Below are 25,994 nucleotides of genomic sequence, written 5' to 3' on the forward strand. Positions count from 1 at the left end.
CTCCTTCGTTGCCTGGGCAGTGTGTTTGGGATTATTTTCATGCTGAAAGACCCAGCCACGTTTCATCTTCAATGCCCTTGCTTTTGGAAGCTGGATATCGCGCTGCTGTGTACACAGCAGCGCGATATCCAGCTTCCAGTTTCCTACTCCTTAATGTCTTGCTCTATTTACGCCGGTTGATCCAGCATGGGAAGCCGCAGCAGCTGTTTGGTTCATTTACTCTTGCGATCATCAGTGTTGTGCCTGAAGACCGCACAACCTCGCCAGGTGAGCACGGTCTCTGTCAGCTTCAATCCGACACTGCAGCCTGGGATTCTTCACCTGGAAGCACTCCTCTTCTTCCTTGCTGATGGAAGGAGGTTTTCACTCAAAATCTCACGATACATGGCCCCATTCATTCTTTCCTGGTCCCTTCGCAGAAAAACAGCCCCAAAGCATGATGTTTCCACCCCCATGCTTCACAGTAGGTATGGTGTTCTTTGGATGCATCTCGGCATTCTTTCTTCTCCAAACATGAAGAGTTGAGTTTTACCAAAAAGTTCTACTTTGGTTTCCTCTGACATTCTCCCAATCCTCTTCTGGATCATCCAAATGCTCTCCAGCAAGCTTCAGACAGGCCCGGACATGTTCTGGCATTAGCAGGGGGACACGTCTGGCACTGCATAATTTGAGTTCCTGGTGGCGTCGTAGTGTGTTACTGATGGTAGCCTTTGTTACTTTGGTCCCAGCTCTTGGCAGGTCATTCACTGGTGAAATCTTGTGTGGAGCCCCAGATCGAGGGAGATTATCAGTGGTCTTATATGTCTTCCATTTTCTAATTGCCTCGACAGTTGATTTCTTCACACCAAGCTGCTTGCCTATTGCAGATTGTCTTCCCAGCCTGGTGCAGGTCTAAAATTTAGTTTCTGGTGTCCTTCGACAGCTCTTTGGTCTTGGCCATAGTGGAGTTTGGAGTGTAACTATTTGAGGTTGTTGCAGGCAACAAAACAAAGAAAATTGAACTATTCAAAGTGTCAGGCCCGTCAGGTAGTCAGTCCACAAAGTGTGAACCAGATACATAAAATGGCGTTTTTTCAGAGCACATATCAAGGCGTTTCTGGCCCAGAATGGGCCCTTCGTCAGGACAACGTGCTGATACAGAGGTAGTAAGACACAGACATTAAATACCTACAAAGATTTATTACAGACAGCAGTTACATCAATTTTGATTGGGATGTTCACAAAACACTATTAAGTGAGCGACATAGCCACTCCAAATAAAAAACACATAATTGACGAAGCAATGGTTTAAAAATCACACAATATTAATTTATTACAGGGGCATTCCAGGCCAAAACTTTTTTTTTATATATCAACTGGCTCCGGAAAGTTAGACAGAAAACTCCACTTCAGAAGCAAATAACTATTGGAAGGATTAAGATTTTTTTATAGAATTTACAAATCTGTTCTCTGATGACTCATGTCCCGGGAGCTGTGCAGGTCCTATGGGGATATTCTCCCACAGGGATGTGGAGTTCCGGGCGCCGGGCAGGTGAATTTGTCCGGCCCTTAGCCCAGCTTCGGGCAAGCAGGGCCGGACCTGACAAGTCGCCACGACCTCTGCAGTCTGTATGGAGCGGGCTGCCGACTCCTGCCCACTCCATACCCTGCTCTGCAGATCTGCGGGGGTAGATGAGGGGGCGTGGCTTCTTGTTCCCCGTGCAGATCTGCGTCCTCTGCCTTCACTCCCCCCAGCTGTAGCTTCGGAGAGCTGAGGGGAGGAGGCACGTCTGCACGGGGAGATGCATGCGGCGCTCTGCAGTATGTATGGAGCGGGCTTGGGATTCCGGCCCGCTCCATACTCTGCAGCCCCCGGCTGTAAAAAACAGTGTACTCTGAAACAGAGCAGGGGAGATGAGAAGATTTGTATTTGTCTTCTCTCCCCTGCTCTGCAGATCTGCGGGGGGAGATGAAGGGGCGTGGCTTCTTGCTCCCCGTGCAGACCTGCTTCCTCTCCCCCAGTTCTAGCTTCGGAGAGCTGGGGTGAGGAGCAGATGCACGTCTGCACGGGAAGATGCATGCGGCGCTCACAGGGGAGTATGGAGCAGGCTCCGGACTCGTGCCCACTCCATACTCTGCAGCCCCCGGCTGTTCTCAGTAGCCGGGGGCCACCGCTAATAGCCAGCATGCGGCGATCGCCGTGGCTGGCTATTAACCCTTTTAGATCGCCGCTGTCAAAGCTGACAGCAGCGTCTAAAGGGACATGTGAATGCTAAATGTAAAAAAAAAAATACCAAACCACAGATTTGCAATTTTTTAATATCCCAGAAAAAAAGTAAAAAAGCATTTAAAAAGTCAGATCAATACCAAAATGATACCGATACAAAAAACAGATTATGGCGCAAAAATGAGCCCTCATACAGCCTAGTATGTGGAAAAAAATAAAGCTAAAGGGGTTAAAAAAATTAGAAAGTCCAGAATTAGTAAAACATGACGTAAACGATACAAATGTTATCGCTGTAATCAGGCCGGCCTAAAGCATAAATGTTACCTCAACCACAAGGTAAATGGCATAGAAAAGAAAACCACCACATCTGCAAAATTATCTTTTATTTCAATTTCACTTCCCTAAAAAAAAATAAAAAATTAGTTTTTTTTTTGTTCAGAGAATGTTATTGAAAAATTAAAAGGTATCATTATTAGGGATTTAATAAAAAAAATCGATTTGCCCGATTATCGCAATTTTTTTCACTTCGCGATACTGAATCGATTAAAAATATTTTTGAATCGATTCTTTTAGGGATGTGGAATTTGTATCTCCTGACGCCAGGTACAGCATGTCCCGGGCAGCAGGAGATACAAATTCCACATTTGGGCCGGGCAGGCCGGATCTGATGCGGCAGCGCTCTGGGTGTATGGAGCGGGCTCCGACTCATGCCCGCTCCATACTCTGCGATCCCCGGCTGATTTCAGTAGCCGGGGGCCGCTGATGCATCACCGCCGCTAATATCAAGCATGCGGTGCTCTGCATTGTGTATGGAGCGGGCTCCGGACTCGTGCCCGCTCCATACTCTGCAGCCCCCGGCTATTCTCAGTAGCCGGGGGCCGCCACTAATAGCCAGCAGGTGGCGATCGCCGCGGCTGGCTATTAAAGGAGTAATCCGGCACGCACTTTTCTCGTTTTATCCTGTCCGGGCTGCAAAATTAAAAGAAAACGCACTTTCTCTTACCTGCCAACGAGCCCCTGGAGCTCCGGTACAGGTGTTCGGTCCCCAGGCTGTATTCTTCTTCCTGTTAGCCCGGCACGTCACACAGAGCTTCAGCCTATCACCGGCCGCAGCGATGTCCCGCCTCTGCTGGTGATAGGCTGAAGCTCCGTGTGACGTGCCGGGCTAACAGGAAGTAAGAAGAATACAGCCGGGGACCGAACACCTGTACCGGAGTGTACCGGAGCTCCGGGGGCTCGTTGGCAGGTAAGAGAGAGTGCGTTTTCTTTTTATTTTGCAGCCCGGACGGGATAAAATGAAAAAAGTGCGCGTTGGATTACTAGATCACCGCTGTCAAAGCTGACAGCGGCATCTATTGGGATCTATGAATGCTCCCAGGTGGGCGATGTATCGGGATATATCGCGATGTATCGTCACCTAGACGGTGTCGCGATATATCGAATCGCCACACTGGTATCGCGATTCGAATCGTATCGCCAAATTGTTGGCGATACACACCCCATTCACACCCCATTCACACCCCGATTCACACCCCAATCATTATAGTAGGTAGTTATGGCTATTATAGGTCGACGAGGAAAAAATGAGAGCGTAAAAGCGAAAATTGGCCGGGACAAGTGTATCGTCATGAGGGACAAGTAGATTTTGCTCCATTTTAGTCCTGTGGACAAGTAGTTTTTTTTAATAAAATGTCCACACCCCTGTCCCATCATGCACAGCTCCTGGGACGTGACATCATCATTGAGCAGTTAGATAGAAAACTTCAGAAGCTAATAACTATTGGAAGGATTAAGATTTTTTAATAGAAGTAATTTACAAATCTGTTTAACTTTCCGGAGCCAGTTGATATATATATAAAAAAGGTTTTGCCTGGAAGACCCCTTTAAAGTTTTCATTTGGTGTACTTCCGTTCAAACATTGTACTAGATGACACTTCATGAAAGACAAGGGCAATCTGTGTTAATTGCAGCGCTCCGGTAATGAGCCCTATATGGCTGTAGTGGAGAGCAAAAGGGGCAGAGCTAGAATGGTGCACCGTGCTTTTATGATGCTGCTCACTAAAAGCGCTTGCCATCACGAGCACTATAGAGCAGTGGTGGAGGTCCAAAGGGCCGGGGCTCAGTTACTGCTCAGTGTTCGTTTTAATGCTGAGCTGTTCGCTGCCGCTCTTAAAGCGTACCTGTCATAGTGCAAAAAAATTCAAAATAAATTAAATGTTACTCAGTACCTAATCCTGATCATGTGCATATCAATTTTATGCATCTCGGATCTATATATCCAGAGATATAAGCATTTATCTGCTGGTGAGTTACTTTTTCATTGTGCAGGCTGGAGGTGGCGTGTCTCACTGTCTCCCTCTCAGTGATGATTCATCTGCTCTGAGTCTCCAGTCAGCCAATCACCACACTCTACTCTGTAACCCTTTCTTCTCTGGTTTCATGCTGTACATGTTACACAGAGGAAGATGCTTGGAGCTTGCCTTCAGTATTCCTAAGACATTATGGCGAGTTCATAATAGGATAAAATGTATAAATATAAGAATCGATCTTTATAAAATGAGTGCAAAGATTTTATAGATAGGAAACATTCATAAAAATACTGTACTTTTATCTGTTTAATCTTTCCCTAGCAAAGCTATGGGGGACAGAGATGTCTCTGGTCCTAGTGCAGACGTATTCACTCAGTGCTGCATGCACTCAGTCTCTGACCGGATTTAGTCTGGATGGAGACTTCTCATTGTGAACCTGGCCTTACAAGATCCGATGGTCTCACACAGCTTTTCCAAGCTCCTTATTAGCACATATGCTTAGTTCAGCAACCACATGGAGGCCATTCTAGGGATTATTGCATGGTTTCTGAAATTTGCCTTATCATAAAGTAATATAGCTATAAGCAGAAATGCAATTCTGGAGCATAGAGAAGCTAGGTGAGAATCTCTGACATAGCTTTTCCATTCTCCTGAATGGCATATCTGCTTATTGCTATATTACTTTATGCACTGGGAAAAATCAGAAATCATATAATAATCCGGGTAATGCAGTTGATGTGCAGTTGAGCTATCCCAAGCTCCTGGCACATTCAGGAGCTTCCGAAAGCGGGGGGGATTTTGCAGCCAAATGTTTTTTTTAATTTTTTTTATTTATTTATTGGATATATGTTAGTGGAAGTGGGTAGGAATGTACGCACATGTGGTAGCGGGCAGGAGTTAAACACATACATTGGAGAAGCAGGCTGGAATTCTCAGAAACCTTGGACCCTCCAGCTAGTGCAAAACTACAACTTTTGTTATGCCCAGCAGTCTGTAGATTCATAATGGGAGTTGTAGTTCTGCAGCTGCTGGAGTAGGGGAGACGATGCCTGCAGTCTTTGGAGGTCTAACCTGTCATCTGATTGCTGGAAATCTGTACTGTACAAAGAAGAGCCCAGCGAGGGACTGGTTTTTCAATACCACTCCCACTCGTTCCCAATAGTTTGTTTTTTTACCGATCCCGCCCACTCCGTAGGATTTTTGCTCCACTCCCGCTAAAATGTTTGTCCAATTCCACCCACTCCCACTAACATAGGAATGTACAGACACTAGGATGCAGTGCTCTGCACATACCCCCCCATATATAGCAGTGTGTACACTACATGTATACATGTGGAGTATGTGCAGAGCATTGCACCCTTGTCTGTAGTACATTTGTGCGTCATTTTTTTTTACATTCTTATTTAAAAAATGGGATTCAAGTTTTTTTATTTCGGGAAGGGGGTTCATTTTTTGTTACACTTTTTGTTATATCTCCCATAGGGTATGTGAAGACTGCTGAGCATTGCACCCTAGTCTGTAGAAGACCCCTAGGGTGCAATGCTCTGCAGTCTGCACATACCCCCACCTGTATAGTGTATAGGAATGTACATCAGCACACAGTCTTATACACATGGGGGGGTATGTGCAGAGCATTGACCCCCCCCCCCCTTGTCTGTAGTACAGGCTAGGGTGCAATGCTCTGCACATACACCCCCCCCCCATGTGTATACCAGAGTGGGCATGTACATTCCTATACAGGTGGGGGGATTGTGCAGATGCAGAGCATTACACCCCAGTGTCTTTAGAAGGCCCTAGGGTGCAATGCTCTGCACATGCCCCCACCTGTATAGGAATGTACATACCCCCAATGTGTGTAGCAGTGTGGGGTATGGGCAGACTGCAGAGCATTGCACCCTAGGTTCTTCTACAGACACCATGGTGCAATGCTCTGCAGTCTGCACATACCCCCCCACCTGTATAGGAATGTTGATACACACACTGCTATACACATGGGGGGGGGGTTTGGTATGTGCAGACTGCAGAGCATTGCACCCTGGTGTCTGTAGAAGACCCTAGGGTGCAATGCTCTGCAGTCTGCACATACCCCCCCCCCCCCCCCCCATGTGTATACCTGTGTGTGTGCACATGTACATTCCTCTACAGGTGGGGGTATGTGCAGAGCAGGGGTGTGGACATTTTTTTTTAAAACTAGTTGTCCAAGGGACTAAAACGGAGCAGAATGTACTTGTCCCTCATAACAATTCACTTGTCCTGATACAAAATAATTTTAACCCAAATAGCATGTAAAGAAGGTCTTTTATTATTAATAAAAACTTAATAGGCAGACCACTATGTCACCCCATTAGGTGGATAGCGTCCCTGATAAGTAAGTCCACCTCATTAATGGAATACTGCAGTGCAAAATAACCACTGGGAAATCCCTCCCCCCCTGATCTCTTGTAAGGGGCCCCGGCAGGAATGGGGGCTTGTCCGCATGACGCAGCGACCGGCGTGCCCCCCCCCAATGTATCCCATAGATACATATGGAGGGGGCATTTCAGCAGCCGTGTCATGCAGGGATGGAACATTCCCTTCATGCCGTTTGCTGGGGCCTGATACAAGAGATGGGGGGGCCTTGTCCCAGCGGTCAGGCCCCCGCGATCTATCACTTATGGGGATAAGTTATTTTGCACTACAGTATTCCTTTAAGTAGGTAGTCCCACTTCAGGTAGGTATGTCCCTTTTATCAGGTAGGGATCAAGTAGGGCCCCCTGTGCCATTATGTTACCCCCCTCTGATTCCCCCTGTCATTATATCCCCCCCTTCTGATGCCCCCTGTGTCCTTATATCCCCCTCTAATGCCCCCTGTGTCCTTATATTCCCCCCTCTGATGCCCCCAGTGTCATTATATTCCCCCCCCTCTGATGCCCCCCAGTGTCATTATATGCCCCCCCCCCCTCTGATGCCCCCCCTGTCAATATATTTCAGCCCAACCCCCCCTCTCCTCCCCCACATTATTTACCAAACCTCCCCTCCTCTCTGATCCCCCTTCTACCTGTACTCCGGCCCCATGTGTGCTCCGGCAGGCTCAGGGGCTCGGTAGTCACTTTTGTTACTGGACCGTTAAGAATATAGTTTTGCCCCTGGTGATTAGGCAGGTCCTCATATTAGGCAAATTTATCTCACTCACTCTGAATTCACACAGGTCCGCTCACACTGTTACTGTACTTACATCTCCCTGCAGCAGTCTATAACGAGACTTCCTTGTGGGGATGCGCGCGATAGGTGACGTCATCACAGGCACCGCACGGGACGTCAGCGCCCCGACGTCCTGAGCTGCGTATGTGATGACGTCACAAATTGCGCGCATCCCCGCAAGCAAGTCTCGTTATAGACTGCTGCAGAGAGATGTAAGTACAGTAACAGTGTGAGTGGACCTGTGTGAATTCTTCCGGCATTTAGTGACTGTGTGCGCGCGCGTGCTCCCTGTGCTTGTTCACTGTGCTTGTTCACAGGCAGTGCGTGCCTGCGCAAACACTCCATAGAGATCTCCTATACTGGATGCCGGTATGCTTTATTGCCGGTATCCATTATGCTGCAAAATCTAGACTAGTTTGTCTGGCTAAAAGACACGCAATCCCTAGTGGCAGCTATTTTGAGCTTTAATTTCAGGTGAAAATGTAAAAATTTTTAAGTTGTATAATGTGGAACGTCATATGAGTCCTGCAATGTATGAAAAGTTTTCAACAATGACGGTGCCTTTTTAAGCGCTCGTGATTCAGATCGCTATAGAGTAGTAGCGAAGTATCAAAGGGTCGGGGCTAGCTGTTGCCCTGAACTGCTAGGGATGAGATGCTGCACTGGTAATCCTTGCTATAAGAGCTCCGATAGGGAGCGCTATATAGACAGGGCTGGAAGCATAAAAATTGAGCTAAAATGCAGTTTCGGGGACAATGGTATGAAATAATATAAAGATGTATTCTGCAGTTTCACCTTTTTATATATACATTTTCATAATATTTCATACCTTCCGGCAGCTCAGTGGTGCTGTATGGGAACATATCTGTGTCCCGAACAGCTTGTAGGATGCGAGGAGGATCCCTACCTGCCTCCTCGCTGTCCAATCGCCGAATGACTGCTCCGTGCCTGAGATCCAGGAAGGAGCAGTTGAGTGGCGATAACTGATCAATGCCATGCTATTGCATGGCAGTGATCAGTGCAGGAAATCAGTGTGTGTAATGTTATACTCCCCTATGGGACTATTAATAAAGTTTTTTAATAAATGTGATTTAACCCCTTCCCTAATAAGTCTCCCCTTTTCCCATAAAAAAAACAAACAAAAAAAATATAAACATTTGTGGTGTTGCCGCGTGCTATAAAAGTATATTGTTAATTGAACTTCATAGTCAATGGCGTACATGTAAAAAAAAATTCCATAGTCCAAAATAGCGTATTTTGGTCACTTTTTGTACCATAAAAAATGAATAAAAAGCTATCAAGTTCGATAAAAAAAAAATGGTACCAATAAAATCTTCAGATCACAGTGCAAAAAATGAGCCCTCATACATCCCACATATGCAGTAATACGCCCTGAGCCTGGTCCCGGTGTGAAAAACGGGGTCACGCCGTGACCCCGCATCACACCGGGTCAGTCCCTGGGCTAACGGCGTGCGGCACCGATCGTTGTGCTGCGCGCTGTTAACCCTTCAGACGCGGCAATCAAAGTTGACCGCCGCGTCTGAAAACAAAAGTAAACGCTTCCCGGCAGCTCAGTCGGGCTGATCGGGACATTGCGATAAAATGGCGATGTTCCGATCAGCTGGGACGCAGGCGGAGGTCTCCTTACCTCTCTCCGTGGCGTCCGATCGTCGATTGATTGCTCCAAGCCTGAGCTACAGGCTTGAGCAATCAAGCACCTATCTGACTGATCTGTGCAAAGCTATGGCTTTGCAGGGATCAGCATAGATCAGTGTGTGCAGTGCTATAGCTCCCTATGGGAGCTATAGCACTGCAAAAAAAAAGTTAAAGGTCATCTAACCCCTTCTCTAATAAAAGTTAAAATCGCCCCTCTTTTCCCATAAAAAAAACTGTAAATAAAAATTAACATATGTGGTATCACCGTGTGCGTAAATGTCCGAACTATGAAATTATATAATTAATTAAACCACACGATCAATGGCGTATACGCAAAAAAATTCCAAAGTCCAATATGCGTATTTTTGGTCACTTTTGATATCATAAAAAAATGAATTAAAAGCGATCAAAAAGTCCGATCAACACAAAAATGGTACCGATAAACACTTCAGAACACGGCACAAAAAATGAGCCCTCATGCTGGCCTGTACGCGGAAAAATAAAGTTACAGGGGTCAGAAAATGACAATTTTAAACGTATACATTTTGCTGCATGTAGTTATGATTTTTTTCAGAAGTGCGGCAAAATCAAACCTATATAAGTAGCGTATCATTTTAACCGTATGGACCTATAGAGTAAAGATAAGGTGTAATTTTGACCAAAAAATGCACTGCGTAGAAACTGAAGTCCCCAAAAGTTACAAAATGAATTTTTTTTTTCTTCAATTTTCAATACATTTCAATACATAGTTCATGAGGTTGAAAAAAAGACCATCAAGTTCAACCTATATCCCAACTGAGTCCCTACTGAGTTGATCCAGAGGAAGGCAAAAAACCATCATACTAGAGGTAAAAATTCCTTCCAGACTCCAAATTTGGCAGTCAGAATAAATCCCTGGATCAACGTTCAGTCCTTATAAATCTAGTATACATAACCAGCAATTTTATTACTCTCCAAAAATGCATCCAGACCCGTTTTGAACTCTTCTACAGAGTTCACCATGACCACCTCCTCAGGCAGAGAATTCCACTGTCTCACTGCTCTTACAGTAAAGAACCCCCGTCTGTGCTGATGTAGAAACCTTCTTTCCTCTAAACGTAGAGGATGCCCCCTTGTCTTGGAGAGATCTCTGTACGGTCCCCTGATATATTTATACGTAATTAGGTCTCCCCTAAGCCTTCTTTTTTCTAAACTAAATAACCCTAATTCTGATAATCTTTCTGGGTACTGTCCTCCCCCCGTATTACTCTGGTTGCCCATCTTTGAACCCTCTCCAGCTCCACTATATCTTTCTTGTACACTGGTGCCCAGTACTGTACACAGTATTACATATGTGGTAGAATTATTTCCTTGCCGTGGGCATCTATGCCCTTATTGATGCACCCCATGATTTTATTAGTCTTGGCAGCAGCTGCCCGACACTAGTCACTACAGCTAAATTTACTGTTAACTAAGACTCCCAAGTCCTTTTCTATGTCAGTCGTCCCAAGTGTTCTCCCATTTAATACATACCCCCAGCCCGGATTTTTCCTCCCCATGTGAATTACCTTACATTTATCAGTGTTGAACCTCATTTGCCACTTCCCAGCCCAAACCTCTAACCTATCCAGATCCAGTTGTAACAGTGCACTGTCCTCTATTGTGTTTACAGCTTTACAGAGTTTAGTATCATCTGCAAAGATTACTTTATTATTCAACCCCTCTACAAGGTCATTAATAAATATATTAAACAGAACAGGACCCAAGACGGACCCCTGTGGTACCCCACTAGTTACATAGTTACATAGTATGGTTGAAAAAAGACATATGTCCATCAAGTCCAACCAGGGGATTGAAGGGAAGGATGTAAGGGGATAAGGGAAAGGGATGTAGTTTTATAATTCTGCATAAGCATTAATGTTATTTTGTTCCAGGAATGTATCTAACCCTGCTTTAAAGCTGTTAATTGTTCCTGCTGTGACCAGTTCCTGAGGTAGACCGTTCCATAAATTCACAGTCCTCACGGTAAAGAAGGCGTGCCGCCCCTTTAGACTAAACCTTTTCTTCTCCAGACGGAGGGAGTGCCCCCTCGTCCGTTGGGGGGGGGGGGTTTAACCTGGAACAGTTTTTCTCCATATTTTTTGTATGGGCCATTTATATACTTATATACGTTTATCATATCCCCCCTTAAACGTCTCTTCTCAAGACTAAACAATTGTAACTCCTTTAATCGCTCCTCATAGCTAAAATGTTCCATGCCCCATATTAGTTTAGTCGCGCGTCTCTGCACCCTTTCCAACTCCGCAGTGTCCCTTTTATGGACAGGTGCCCAAAACTGAACAGCATATTCCAGGTGAGGCCGTACCAATGCTTTATAAAGGGGGAGTATTATGTCCCTGTCCCTTGAGTCCATGCCTCTTTTGATACATGACAATATCCTGCCGGCTTTGGAAGCAGCAGCCTGACATTGCATGCTATTTTGTAGTCTGTGATCTACAAGTACACCCAGATCCTTCTCTACCAGTGACTCTGCCAGTTTAATCCCCCCTAAGACATACGACGCATGTAGGTTATTAGTACCCAGATGCATAACTTTACATTTATCCGCATTGAACCTCATTTGCCAAGTGGATGCCCAGACACTTAGTCTATCCAAGTCATCTTGTAACATCTAGTAAGTCACCCAATCAGAATAAGTACCATTAATAACCACCCTCTGTTTCCTATCATTGAGCCAGTTACTTAACCACTTACACACATTGTCCCCCAGCCCGATCCTTCTCATTTTATGCACCAACCTTTTATGTGGCACCGTATCAAATGCTTTGGAAAAATCTAGATCTACGACATCCAGCGATTCCCCCTGGTCCAGTCTGGAGCTCACCTCCTCCATAGAAGCTGATCAGGTTAGTTTGACTGGACCGATCCCTCATAAAGCAATGCTGATATGGAGTCATACATTTATTTGTATCAAGATATTCCAAAATAGCCTCTTTGAAAACCCTCAAACAATTTACATACAACAGAGGTTAAAAGGTACCTCTCATCAAATAAACTTTTGATATATTTTAGATTAATGAATGTTGAATAACTTTCCAATAGCATGTTAATGAAAAATATGCTTGTTTCTATTGTATTTTTCCCGATCAGTCCTGTCAGCAAGCATTTCTGACTCCTGCTGAGGTCCTAAACACTCAGGGCTGCCAGCCTGCTTTGTTCACAGCCAAACAGGCTGTGAACAAAGCAGGCTGGCAGCTCTGAGTGTTCTCCTTTGTGAACAAAGCAGACTGGCAGCTCGTAGTGTTTAGGACTCCAGCATGAGTCTGAAATGCTTGCTGCCAGGACTGGTAGGGACACCCCTAGTGGTCATTTCTTCAAAGTGGAAAATTAAATAGAAAGAAGCATATTTTTTAATAACATGCAGTTGTAAAGTTATTCTGCATACATTAATCTAGAATATATCAAAAGTTTTTTTGATGAGAGGTACCCTTTAAACTAATAGGTCTATAATTTCCGGGGTCACCTTTTGTTCCCTTTTTAAATATCGGTACCACATTTGCTATGCGCCAGTCCAGTGGAACAGTCCCTGTTGCTATAGAGTCCCGGAATATTAAAAATAGGGGTCTGTCTATAACATTACTTAATTCCTTTAGAACACGGGGGTTAATGCCATCCGGACCTAGTGATTTGTCGGTTTTGATTTTTTGTAGGTGGCACTGTACTTCTTCCTGGGTTAGACAGGTGACCTGTACTGGGGAGTTTACCTTATCACACTGTATTTCACCTGGCATTTCATTTTCCTTGGTGAATACAGTGGAGAAGAATTTGTTTAATATATTAGCTTTTTCCTGAATTTGTTGCACAATGATTTTTTTTTCCGTTTTGCCGTGGATTTTTTTGTTAAAATGACTGTCACTGCAAAGTAGAATTGGTGGCGCAAAAAATAAGCCATCATATGGATTTTTAGGTGCAAAATTTAAAGCGTAATGATTTTTAGAAGGTGATGAGGAAAAAATGAAAATGCAAAAACTGAAAAACACTGAGTCCTTAAGGGGTTAAACGTATAAATGTAGTTATGATTTTTTCCAGAAGTTAAACAAAATCAAACCTATAGAAGTAGAAACGGAAGCTCCCAAAACTTACAATGGCATTTTTTTTTTTCAATTTTGTCACGCAATGATTTTTATTTTATTTTTTTTACTTTTTATCGAAACCACATTTGCATATATAAAACTTTTAGATGATTTTTTATTACATTTAACCCCTTAAGGACTCAGGGTTTTTCCGTTTTTGCACTTTAGTTTTTTCCTCCTTACCTTTTAAAAATCATAACCCTTTCAATTTTTCCACCTAAAAATCCATATTATGACTTATTTTTTGCGTCTCCAATTCTACTTTGCAGTGACATTAGTCATTTTACCCAAAAATGTACGGCGAAATGGGAAAAAAAAATCATTGTGCGACAAAATCGTAAAAAAAACGCCATTTTGTAAATTTTGGGGGCTTCCGTTTCTACGAAGTGCATATTTCGGTCAAAATTACACCTTATCATTATTCTGTAGGTCCATACGGTTAAAATGATACCCTACTTATATACCGTATATACTCGAGTATAAGCCGACCCGAGTATAAGCCGAGACCCCTAATTTCAACCCAAAATCCCAGGAAAAGTTATTGACTCGAGTATAAGCCTAGGGTGGGAAATACCTCATCCCCCCCTGTCATCATCCAGACCCGTCATTAACATCCTCATCATCATCCCCTTGTCATCATCCCACACATCCCCCCTTCATCATCCCCTTATCATCCCACACATCCCCCCCCTTCATCATCCCCTTGTCATCATCCCACACATCCCCCCCCTTCATCATCCCCTTATCATCCCACACATCCCCCCTTCATCATCCCCTTATCATCCCACACATCCCCCCTTCATCATCCCCTTGTAATCATCCCACACCCCCCCTTCATCATCCCCTTGTCATCATCCCCACCCCCCTTCATCATCCCCACACCCCCCCTTCATCATCCTCTTCTCATCATTCGCCCTCAGTGGTCTTCAACCTGCGGACCTCCAGAGGTTTCAAAACTACAACTCCCAGCAAGCCCGGGCAGCCATCGGCTGTCCGGGCTTGCTGGGAGTTGTAGTTTTGAAACCTCCGGAGGTCCGCAGGTTGAAGACCACTGCGGCCTTCAACATCATCCAGCCCCCTCTCACCCCCTTTAGTTCTGAGTACTCACCTCCGCTCGGCGCTGGTCCGGTCCTGCAGGGCTGTCCGGTGAGGAGGTGGTCCGGTGGGATAGTGGTTCCGGGCTGCTATCTTCACCGGGGGCGCCTCTTCTCCGCGCTTCCGGCCCGGAATAGAGCCGTTGCCTTGACAACGACGCATCTGCGTCGTTGTCAAGGCAACGTGACTATTCTGAGGCCGGGCCCGAAGCGCTTAGAAGAGGCCTCCCCGGTGAAGATAGCAGCCCGGAACCACTATCCCACCGGACGACCTCCTCACCGGACAGCCCTGCAGGACCGGACCAGCGCCGAGCGGAGGTGAGTACTCAGAACTAAAGGGGGGTGAGAGGGGGCTGGATGATGTTGAAGGCCGCAGTGGTCTTCAACCTGCGGACCTCCGGAGGTTTCAAAACTACAACTCCCAGCAAGCCCGGACAGCCGATGGCTGCCCTGGCTTGCTGGGAGTTGTAGTTTTGAAACCTCTGGAAGTCCGCAGGTTGAAGACCACTGCGGGTGGGGGAGTTCACTCGAGTATAAGCCGAGGGGGGTGTTTTCAGCATGAAAAATCGTGCTGAAAAACTCGGCTTATACTCGAGTATATACGGTAGGTTTGATTTTGCCGCACTTCTGGAAAAAATCATGCATGCAGGAAAATTTATACGTTTAAAAATGTCATCTTCTGACCCCTATAACTTTTTTATTTTTCCACGTACAGGGCGGTATGAGGACTTATTTTTTGCGCCGTGATCTGAAGTTTTTATCGGTATGATTTTTTGTTTTGATCGGACTTTTTGATCACTTTTTATACATTTTTTAATGGTATAAAAAGTGACCAAAATACGCTTTTTTGGACTTTGGAATTTTTTTGCGCGTACGCCATTGACCGTGCGGTTTAATTAATGATATATTTTTATAGTTCGGACATTTACGCACGCGGCGATACCACATATGTTTATTTTATTTTTTTACACTGTTTTATTTTTTTTTATGGAAAAGGGGGGTGATTCAAACTTTTATTAGGGAAGGGGTTAAATGACCTTTATTAACACTTTTTTTTTACATTTTATAGGGACCTATAACACTGCACACACTGATCTCTCATCCACGCCTGTGATCAGTGTTATCGCCGCTTGACTGCTCCTGCCTGGATCTCAGGCACGGAGCAGTCATTCATCGATCGGACACCGAGGAGCCAGGCAAGGGCCCTCCCGGTGTCCGGTCAGCTGCTCGGGACGCCGCGATTTCACCGCGGCGGTCCCGAACAGCCCGACTGAGCAGCCGGGTCACTTTCACTTTCGAAGCGGCGGTCAGCTTTGACCGCCGCTTCTAAAGGGTTAATACCGCACATCGCCGCAATCGGCGATGTGTGGTATTAGCCACGGGTCCCGGCCGTTGATGAGCGCCGGGACCGACGCGATATGATGCGGGATCGCGGCGCGATCCCGCTTCATATCGCGGGAGCCGGCGCAGGACGTAAATATACGTCCTGCGTCGTTAAGGGGTTAAAATGTTCAAATGTAACAAAGCAGCATTTTTTTTTTTTTTACGCCGTTCACGGTTCACAATCATTAACATTATATTTTAATAGTTTGGACATTTACGCACGCGGTGATACCAAATGTGTTTAGAAGATGAAAATGTTTACACTTTTTGGGGGTAAAATGGGAAAAATTTTCAATTTTCATTTTTATTGGGGGGAGGTGATTTTTCAACTTTTTTTAATTTGTTTTTATTTATTTATTTTTTTTTACACTTTTTATGTTCCCATAGGGGACTATCTAATACTGTTCAGTGCTATGCGTAGGGCATATCACTGATCAGTATTATCGGTGATCTTCTGCTCGATCATCTATTTTAACATTCGCATTGCCGCAGATGGCGTGATCTGTGCTGATCACGGCATCTGAGAGGTTAATGGCAGACATCTGCGCGATCGCGGATGTCGGCCATTATCGGTGGGTCCCTGGCTGCTGCTAGCAGCTGGAACCTGCCATGTATAATGCGAGCACCGCACCCATGCTCGCGGTCATACACAGGATGTAAATGTACATCCTGATGCGCTAAGTACCGCTACATCAGGACGTACATTTACGTTCATGGACATTAAGGGTTTAAGTACCAGGACGTCAGGGCGTACCTGTACGCCCTTGGTCCTTAAGGATTTTAACAGCGTACAAAATTACTCAGGTCTCGGGTTTTCCCAGGTTGCAGTGCGTCGAGACATGACATCACTAATCAGGTGTACAAAGAAAGCCTTTCCTGCTTCAATGGGTGGAGCGACCGCTGGGTGGGAGAGACAGCATTTTGCAACAGCTGTAGGCAACCTTGTTAGAAACACTGGCCTTTTGGATAGAATGCAACTCATTTGTGTTTCACTGGGAGGGGTTGCTGATGTGAGAGTGAGAAACACGACCTCACACTTACAAACTTGGAACTGTGAGATGTGTAGTTTGAGAGAACAAACTTAAAGGGGTACTCCGGTGAAAACCTTTTTTTCTTTTAAATCAACTGGTGGCAGAAAGTTAAACATATTTGTAAATTACTTCTATTAAAATATCTTAATCCTTCCTGTACTTATTAGCTCCTGAATACTACAGAGGAAATTCTTTTCTTTTTGGAATGCTCTCTGTTGACATCACTAGCACAGTTCTCTCTGCTGGCGTTATTATAATAATAAGCACACTTTATTGTTGTCCTTAGTGGGTTTTGAACCCAAGTCCCCAGCACTGCAAGGCAGCAATGCTAACCACTGACCCACCATGCTGCCCTTAGCATACATCTGCTATGCATGGTTGCTCTCTGCTAACATATCTGTCTATTTTAGCAACCATGCATAGCAGATGTATGCTAAGGGCAGCATGGTGGGTCAGTGTTTAGCACTGCTGCCTTGCAGTGCTGGGGACTTGGGTTCAAATCCCACTAAGGACAACAATAAAGCGTTATTATTATTATTATAACGTCAGCAGAGAGAGAACTGTGTTCGTGATGTCATCAGAGAGCATTCCAAAAAGAAAAGAATTTCCTCTGTAGTATTCAGCAGCTCATAAGTACAGGAAGGATTAAGATTTTTTAATAGAAGTAATTTACAAATATGTTTAACTTTCTGCCACCAGTTAATTTAAAAGAAAAAGGTTTTCACCAGAGTACCCCTTTAAAAAGGAAAACTCCAGTTCACAAAAAGATAGCCACAGTGATATGGTAATTTGAAAACATAGCCATTTAGCTCTGAGACGAGCACAGATCCTTCCTACGCATGTCCATTACGGTCTGGCAAGTATGTACTAAAATTACCTTATGGTGGATAACCTCTTTAAGCCCATAGATGCTGTGTTCATCACTGACCACATTATCTATAAGATTGAATTGGGAAGTTGGCTCCACCTGTCCCCCATTGGTGGTCCTGATGGTTGCCATGACAACAGGAGGCTAGCTGATGGACTCTTGAGTGCTGAGTATTGAGGCCTGTAAGATCCAGGTACCGGCTGGCTCTCACAGACTGAAAGTCAGTGTAATACTTAACCCCTTAAGGACTCTCTTTCGTTTTTTCCTCCTTACCTTTTTAAAAATCATAACCCTTTCAATTTTCCACCTAAAAATCCATATTATGGCTTATTTTTTTGCGTCACCAATTCTACTTTGCAGTGACCTTAGTCATTTTACCCAAAAATTCACGGCGAAACGGGAAAAAAAAATCATTGTGCGACAAAATCGAAGAAAAAACGCCATTTTGTAACTTTTGGGGGCTTCCGTTTCTACGCAGTGCATATTTCGGTAAAAATGACACCTTATCATTATTCTGGAGGTCAATACGGTTAAAACGATACCCTACTTTATATAGGTTTGATTTTGTCGTACTTCTGGAAGAAATCATAACCACATGCAGGAAAATTTATACGTTTAAAAAGGTCATCTTCTGACCCCTATAACTTTTTTATTTTTCCACGTACAGGGCGGTATCAGGACTCATTTCTTGCGCCGTGATCTGAAGTTTTTATTGGTATGATTTTTGTTTTGATCGGACTTTTTGATCACTTTTTTATTCATTTTTTTAATGGTATAAAAAGTGACCAAAAAATATGCTTTATTTGGACTTTGGAATGTTTTTTGCGCGTACGCCATTGACTGTGCCATTTAATTAATGATATATTTTTATAGTTCGGACATTTACGCATGCGGCAATACCACATGTTTTTTTAGTTTTTTTTTTTGTTTACACTGCTTTTTTTTTTTTTTTTTATGGGAAAAGGGGGGTGATTCAAACTTTAATTAGGGAAGGGGTTAAATTACCTTTATTAAGGAGCAGTCATTCGTCGATCGGACACAGAGGAGGCAGGTAAGGGCCCTCCCGATGTCCTGTAAGCTGTTCGGGATGCCGCGATTTCACCGCGGCGGTCCCGAACAGCCCGACTGACTAGCCGGGATACTTACACTTTCACTTTAGAAGCGGCGTTCAGCTTTAACTGCCGCTTCTAAAGGGTTAATACCGCACATTGCCGCGATATGTGGTATTAGCCGCGGGTCCCGGCCGTTGATGAGCGCCGGGACCCACGCGATGTGATGTGGGGTCGCAGCGCGACCCCGTTTCATATCGCGGGAGCCGGCGCAGGACGTAAATATACGTCTTGCGTCGTTAAGGGGTTAAAGTCATGTTATGCTGCAGTACAGTTTTTCTTTTTTATGAAAAGAAAAAGAACATATTAAGCTATATAAATTTGGTATCTCCATAATCGTACAGACCCACAAATTAAAGATAACATAATTTTTACTGTGCAGTTAACGCCATTAAAAACTGAAATTTTTCACAATATTTTGTACAAAAATTACTGCATGTATTAACAACAATTCACCACTAATATAAAGTAGACTGTCATGAAAAAAAACATTCTGAGAATCGTTTTGCTCAGTAAAAGCTTTTCAAGTTACCATTTAAAAAGACATGGCAGATTTGAAAAATGGGACTTGTAGTAAAAATAGGCAACATCCTTAAAGGGGTACTCCGCCCCTAAACAAGATGTCAGATCTCCGGGGTCCCGCTGCTGGGGACACCTGGTATCGCTGCTGCGACACCCCACGATCATTACTGCGCAGAACTAGATCGCTCTGCACGTAATGACAGGCAATACAGGGGCCGGAGCATCATTATGTCACGGCTCCGCCCCTCGTGATGTCATGACCCGCCCCGTCAATACAAGTCTATGGGAGGGGGCGTGGCGGTCGTCATGCCCCCTGCCATAGACTTGCCTTAAGGGGACAGGCCGTGATGTCATGAGGGGCGAAGCCATGACGTCACGCTGCTCCGGCCCCTGTATCGCCCGTCATTACGCACAGAGCAAACTCGCTCTGTGCAGTAATGATAGCGCAGTGGCTATCCCCAGGGTCCCCAGCAGAGGGACCGCGGCGATCTAACATCTTATCCCCATCTTTTGGATAGGGGATAAGATGCCAGGGGCGGAGTACCCCTTTAAGGGGTTGAAATTAAGAATTCTTAAAATTTGTTTTTTTAAATTTCATTTTCTCTGCTGTGCATCACCTTTGTGGTGACCACATTGACTCCCTTATATACGTGCCCATAGACTGCAATGTATTCTGCCCAAATAATGAGGAAAATCATCATTTTTGCAGCAGAATTTTATTGATTGAAGCATCGTCGCTGAAATACCATATCTACTGTGCAACTGACACCCATTGATAGCAATGAGATTCTGCTGCATCAGAATTTATGAACAGAATTCCGCTTGGCAATTCTGTGGTGTGAAACTAGCCTTAGACAAATCTGCTGTTGGGAAATTGTAAGGTGCAGTCTGTTGCCACCTCTTGTATGTGGCCTTTTGTGTCAATCTCTGCAACAGAGACCTGTGCAAAAGGATCACACCAATCACGATTGTCAGAAACTCTTCTCACTCACTTACTGGCTGTGTAAAAATAGAGGGAGCCTGTTTGTAAGTAAATTGACCTGGCTCACAAATGCAGAGATGGCTGGGTTTTGTCCAGCCCTGCTCTATTGTAATAAAATACATTTCCAAAAGTAGAGCCCTGATTTGGCCTTTTGAGGTAACTTTTTCTGTTAAGTAAACTTTTCTTTTTATTACAGGAGGCTGAAACAATGGCTGGAATTTACTCCGGCATCCACTTGAAGCTTAAAAACTCAAAAATTCCTTGGGAACATAAGCTGAAACTAGCTAATTTTGCTTGGATTTCCCATCAGTGTTTCATTCCAAACAAGGAGCAGGTAAGTGTGAAAACAGACTAAAGGAAAAAAGATTAGTGTTCCTTGACTTTAAATAAACTTTTGACATATCTTGGAGGCAATTTGTTACAGGTTTTGATCAGTCTGGTTCTGGTTATTCAAACCCCGACCAATTTAGCTGGGAGAAAACCATACTAGAGTGATTTTCCTGGATTACCACCATCTCTGTCTGACTGCAGTAGGTGTTTTTCAGACTTATAGGTTGAACTTGATGGACTCTGGTCTTATTTCAACCTTATGAACTATGTTACTAATTGAGATTGTCTGCTGCAGCAAGACATAAAAGGCAGCCAGGGAGTGAAGCAGTAAAGACCTGAGCCAGTGTTCACCTTATACTGATCACTAATTTGACATTTATAAGAAAAGATATTGGCCGGCATTTATAATTGTAGGTGTAAGTGAAGCATTTATCATTGTAGGTGTAAGTGAAGCATTTTTCTACACCTTTTTGTGTGTTGGTAATGTGTAGGAGCATCAAATTTAATAAATGGTCACAGAGCATTTAATACATTGTGTAGGTCATATTTTCTGAAATTTCTCTCTTCACATACACTAAAAGCTAAGTCTGGGCTGGTGTAGTTTTAGAGACTTTTCAGTGGCTTTGCGCCTTTATTGTGCCTTTTCACAAAAAGGCACAGTTCATAAAACCCTTCCCTATCATGTGTATTGCCAAAATCAGTGGATTGCCACTCAAAATCAGCAGAAATGTGTAAACCAAAAGGCGCAAAATAACTATAAACACACAAAACAGTCTAAAGACAATGAGAAATGTCGTCTGTTGTCGTCCTGGTTGGGGGGAGGGGGTCAATAAATTCAAATAATTCCAATATATTTGTATTTTTAATTTAGTTCTTACTTGACTGGGTGAGCCAAACTTTGGTTGGATTTCATACAAAGAAGCAAAATCTAGAAGAGGATGTTGAGCAGAAGTTCTGGATCTTTTTGGACAACATTTTACACAGCAAAAGGTTACAAAGTCTTACAAAAGAGGGCAAATCTCTTAAGCTTCGCTTTGCTGTAGCTCAGGTAATAATTAGGATTTATTTTCCCTTAGGTTATTTTCACATGGTATGTTATCAATGTGTTTTTGATGAGAATTGTCTTAAATTTTGCTGTGCTTTTTGTGAAAACGTGGTAAAAATGACACTATTTGAACAAAGTTTGTGCTGTCATGATAAAATAGTGCCACTTCTACATTTTCGCCCAAATCACTGACCAAAAGTGGCCTCATCCAGAAGGTAATAAAAATGTTAAAGCCTTGTACTTACTGCTTTGGAATGGATTCCATGCGGATTTCATTGCAAACACTGCTTGAACTCTTGATTATTTAATGCAAAATATAAAGTACACATAGGATAATGCACATAGGCATGGTTTCCCCCAACATTCAAGTAGACCGCAAATGTGCCAAAATCTAAAATCCTTTTCTATGTGGAATCTTACTCATATAGAAATGCTCTCTCCTGCTTTTTAACTGCCGTTATTTTACAATAACTGTTAAAAAAAAAAAAAAAAAACAGATGCAATAACTGATGATAATGAATAACATATGACCATGTTCTGTTATTTTTAATGGTTTATTTCTTAAAAAACCTGATGTTCATCTGTTATCATCCGTTGTTATCCGTTATTACCAGTTACAACCGTTGTTTTTTTAAATCAGGTTTTTAATCCTTTTTTTTTTATTTTTTTTTTTTTTTGTAAAGCTGTACTGATCATGGTCAGTACAAAAAAACGGATGTTCAAAAAATAAAATCCGTTGTAAGTTTTTTTTTTTTTTAACATCCGTTTCCCATAGACTTCAATGTTAAATTTGAATGCCCGGTTTTTTCCCCATTTTTGCAGACCAAAAAATGAGTGCATGCACAGTCTTTTGTGTCAGCAAAAATAACTGACATTCGTAAAAACGGACATACCTGATGCAAAAGGATGGTCAAAAAAATCCCATTGACATGAATGGGATTTTTTGATGGCCGTTTTCAGGACTTTTTGCCGGTAGTAATGAGGTTTTTACAGGATTGATACCTGTAGTGTGAAAGGGGCCGTAGAGATGTACCAATACTTGCATACTCACTGATACAAATTACTGATACTTTTCTTAAATAACAAAACAATGAATACATTAAAGAAATTATGAATTGTGCTATATACTGGGGGCATTAATTGGCACTTCTATAACCGTATTAGTACCCCAATATATAGCAGTGCCGCGTCTACATAATAGTGAAACACAAGTAAAAAAACGAACAAAATGTGCTTCTCTCTGCTGTTATCCACTATCCATGCTAGGCCTGCAACCTCTTCTGACCAGGCTGGGGTCTTGCAATGCAAGTGGTGTAATAAAGTCATATATGTGCCATCTGCATCCTGGGAGACGTGATTAAACAGCAGGGAAGTAGTAATTTTCCAACAGTCTATATCAACCAAAATAAGAAAGTGACAGTGCAAAAACGTAAGTGGCAACAGCCGCAGCAGATGCATACAAAACAGGACTCCCCAGCTCCACTCCAATGCGTTTCGCCAAGGGTTTTGTCACAGGAGTGTCGATTACGAACAGTAGCCATACAATCGGCGTTGATGACAGGCAGTGACGATCCCACCTCTGTCAGTCATTAACCCTTTAGACGCTGTGATCAATGCTAGTCATGGCTTCTAAAGTAAAACTAAAAATCTCTGGTTACCTACCGCCGATCGCTGATTCACTAATGTAGCCTGGCTTAACCAGACTATATCAGTGTATTTACTATCACACTGTATCATGCTATGCAATAGGCATAGCATTATACAGTTAATGCAATCTAATGAATGCTGCTCCTGAGACAGGGACGTGACATTACACCACACCCCCTCGTGACGTTACACCACTCCCCCTCCAATTATGTGCATGGAGATTGTGGAGGGTCGTAGCAGTGGGACCCCGCGATCAGACATCTTATCCACTATACTTTGGATAGGGGATAAGATGTCTAATGCCGGACTACCCCTTTAAAGGGGTACTTCGAAGCTAACCTTTTATAGGGGAATTGTAGCATGAGGCAAAGTTATATAACATTCTAATATACTCACGTTTTCCATATGGTCTTCTCCTCGCTTTTCTCTCCGTCTGGAAGCTGGGTCTTCTGATGACGCTCGACCTGTATTTCTTCTTTATCCGCCGCCATCTTCGACCGGTAACTCATCGCTCCCATGAGTCACTGCGGGCTGTGTCTGCCTCCCAGCCCGAAGTCAGCTACTCCCCCAAAGTTAATTTATTCTGCGCATGCGCAGTACAACACCAATAGTGTAGGGCTAACGCTAGGCTCCTATCGCTGCCTACGTTAGCCCTACGCTATTTTCGTAGTGCTGCGCCTACGCTAGTGCAGTGTTTCCCAACAAGGGTGCCTATGCTATTTGCATAGTGCTGTGCTGCGCCACGCTAGTGCAGTGTTTCCCAACCAGGGTGCCTCCAGCTGTTGCAAAACTACAACTCCCGGCATGTTGGGAGTTGTAGTTTTAAAACAGCTGGAGGCACCCTGGTTGGGAAACACTGCGCTAGTGGGCACATGAAAGGAGGAGGAAGGGGCTGTGGTCGTTACTTTATTATAATTTATTATAATTTCCTGGAGGGGGAGAGAGCAGCAGCTAAAAGGAAGCTGGCGCAGGGAGTCATGGGAAATGTAGTCTTTATGACATGGCTGCTTACTGCTACAGGTGGCAATTAAAGGAGAATGGCTGGGCCAAATTTGACAAATGAGGGATCGTTGGAATGGTCTTTGAAAGAGCTATCAGATGAGGTAAACTTTTTTTTTTTTTTTTTTTTTTTTTTTTTTTTTTTAAGTACCAGCGCTCCGGAGTACTCCTTTAACTGGTGCCAGAAAATTTTACAGATTTTTAAATGAAGCATTTCAGTATTTATCAGCTGATCCGCTTCAGAGAAAGTTGTGTGGTTCTTTCCAGTCTGACCACAGTGGTGTTTGCTGCCACCTCTGTCTGGGTCAGGAACTGTCCAGAGCAGGAGGGGTTTTCTATGGGGATTAGCTCCTGCTCTGGACATGGAGGTGGCAGCAGAAAGCACTATGGTCAGATGGGAAAGAACCACAACTTTATCTGGAGCTTACAGCAACGAAGTACTGGAAGGCATATAAAAATAATTTACAAATCTGAATAGCTTTCTGGCACTAGTTAATTTGAAAGCCTTTTTTTGTCTTCCCATTTAATGTTTACTGGTCCCCACATATTTGCTGTATTTAAATGGAAGAACTCATTAGGGCCTTTGCACAGTAATCAACTAGTCATAAAAATATAAAACACAAACTAAAGTATATAAATCATTGCAATAAAGATGTAGATTATCAATGATGAAGGAAAAAAAAGGTGGAGCTTTTAAAAATTGAGGCTAATAGAAGCTTGAGATAAAGACTCTTCTTACAATGGCATGGGACTCTTAAGTGCACTACAATCATTTGGAGTGCTTTACAAGCGATTGGAGAAATTATTTTAAAAATTACATAATTGGTTTCACAATGTGTGGAAAAAAATTATATAAAAAAAAAGTTCTAGTATGTACCGTATTTATCGGGGTATACCACGCACCGGCCTATAACACGCACCCTCATTTTACCAAGGATATTTGGGTAAAAAAAGTTTTTTACCCAAATATCCATGAAAAAATGAGGGTGCATGTGTGCGCGTGTATACCCCGATATACCCCCAGGAAAGGCAGGGGGAGAGAGGCCGTCGCTGCCCGCTTCTCTCCCCCTGCCTTTCCTGGGGTCTAGAGCACTGTTGCCGGCCCTTCTTACCCCCTGGTTATCGGCGCCGCTGCCCGTTCTGTCCCCCTGACTATCGGTGCCGGCGCCGATAGCCAGGGGGAGAGAAGCGGCGCTGACAGCCAGGGGGAGAGAAGGGGCAGCACGACGGAGGCCTGGAGCAGCGCGGACCGGACTCAGGTAATTATGCCACCGGGGATGGGGGGAGGCAACGGGGCAGCGGCGCCGGCAATGGGTGCCGCTGCCCCTTCTCTCCCCCTGGCTGTCGGCGCCGCTTCTCTCTCCCTGGCAATCGGCGCCGGCACGATAGTCAGGGGGACAGAACGGGCAGCGGCGCCGATAACCAGGGGGTGAAAAGGGCCGACAGCAGCGCTCTAGACCCCAGGAAAGGCAGGGGGAGAGAAGCGGGCAGCGATGGCCTCTCTCCCCCTGCCTTTCCTGG

At 44.1% G+C, this 25,994-nt stretch overlaps 1 protein-coding gene across 4 annotated transcripts in view; it reads left to right on the forward strand.

The window, feature by feature from the left end:
- Positions 1-25,994, forward strand: part of URB2 (URB2 ribosome biogenesis homolog) — a 235,290-nt gene that overhangs the window by 48,200 nt on the left and 161,096 nt on the right. For all 4 annotated transcript variants that reach the window (XM_056566891.1, XM_056566893.1, XM_056566895.1 and 1 more), the window contains exons 2-3: positions 20,649-20,786; positions 21,654-21,830. In XM_056566891.1, the coding sequence (XP_056422866.1) occupies positions 20,661-20,786; positions 21,654-21,830 (303 nt within the window). In that variant the 5' untranslated portion in view covers positions 20,649-20,660. The remainder of the gene's footprint in view (positions 1-20,648; positions 20,787-21,653; positions 21,831-25,994) is intronic.

Source organism: Hyla sarda, chromosome 3, assembly GCF_029499605.1.
Source record: "Hyla sarda isolate aHylSar1 chromosome 3, aHylSar1.hap1, whole genome shotgun sequence".
Lineage (NCBI taxonomy): Eukaryota > Metazoa > Chordata > Amphibia > Anura > Hylidae > Hyla > Hyla sarda.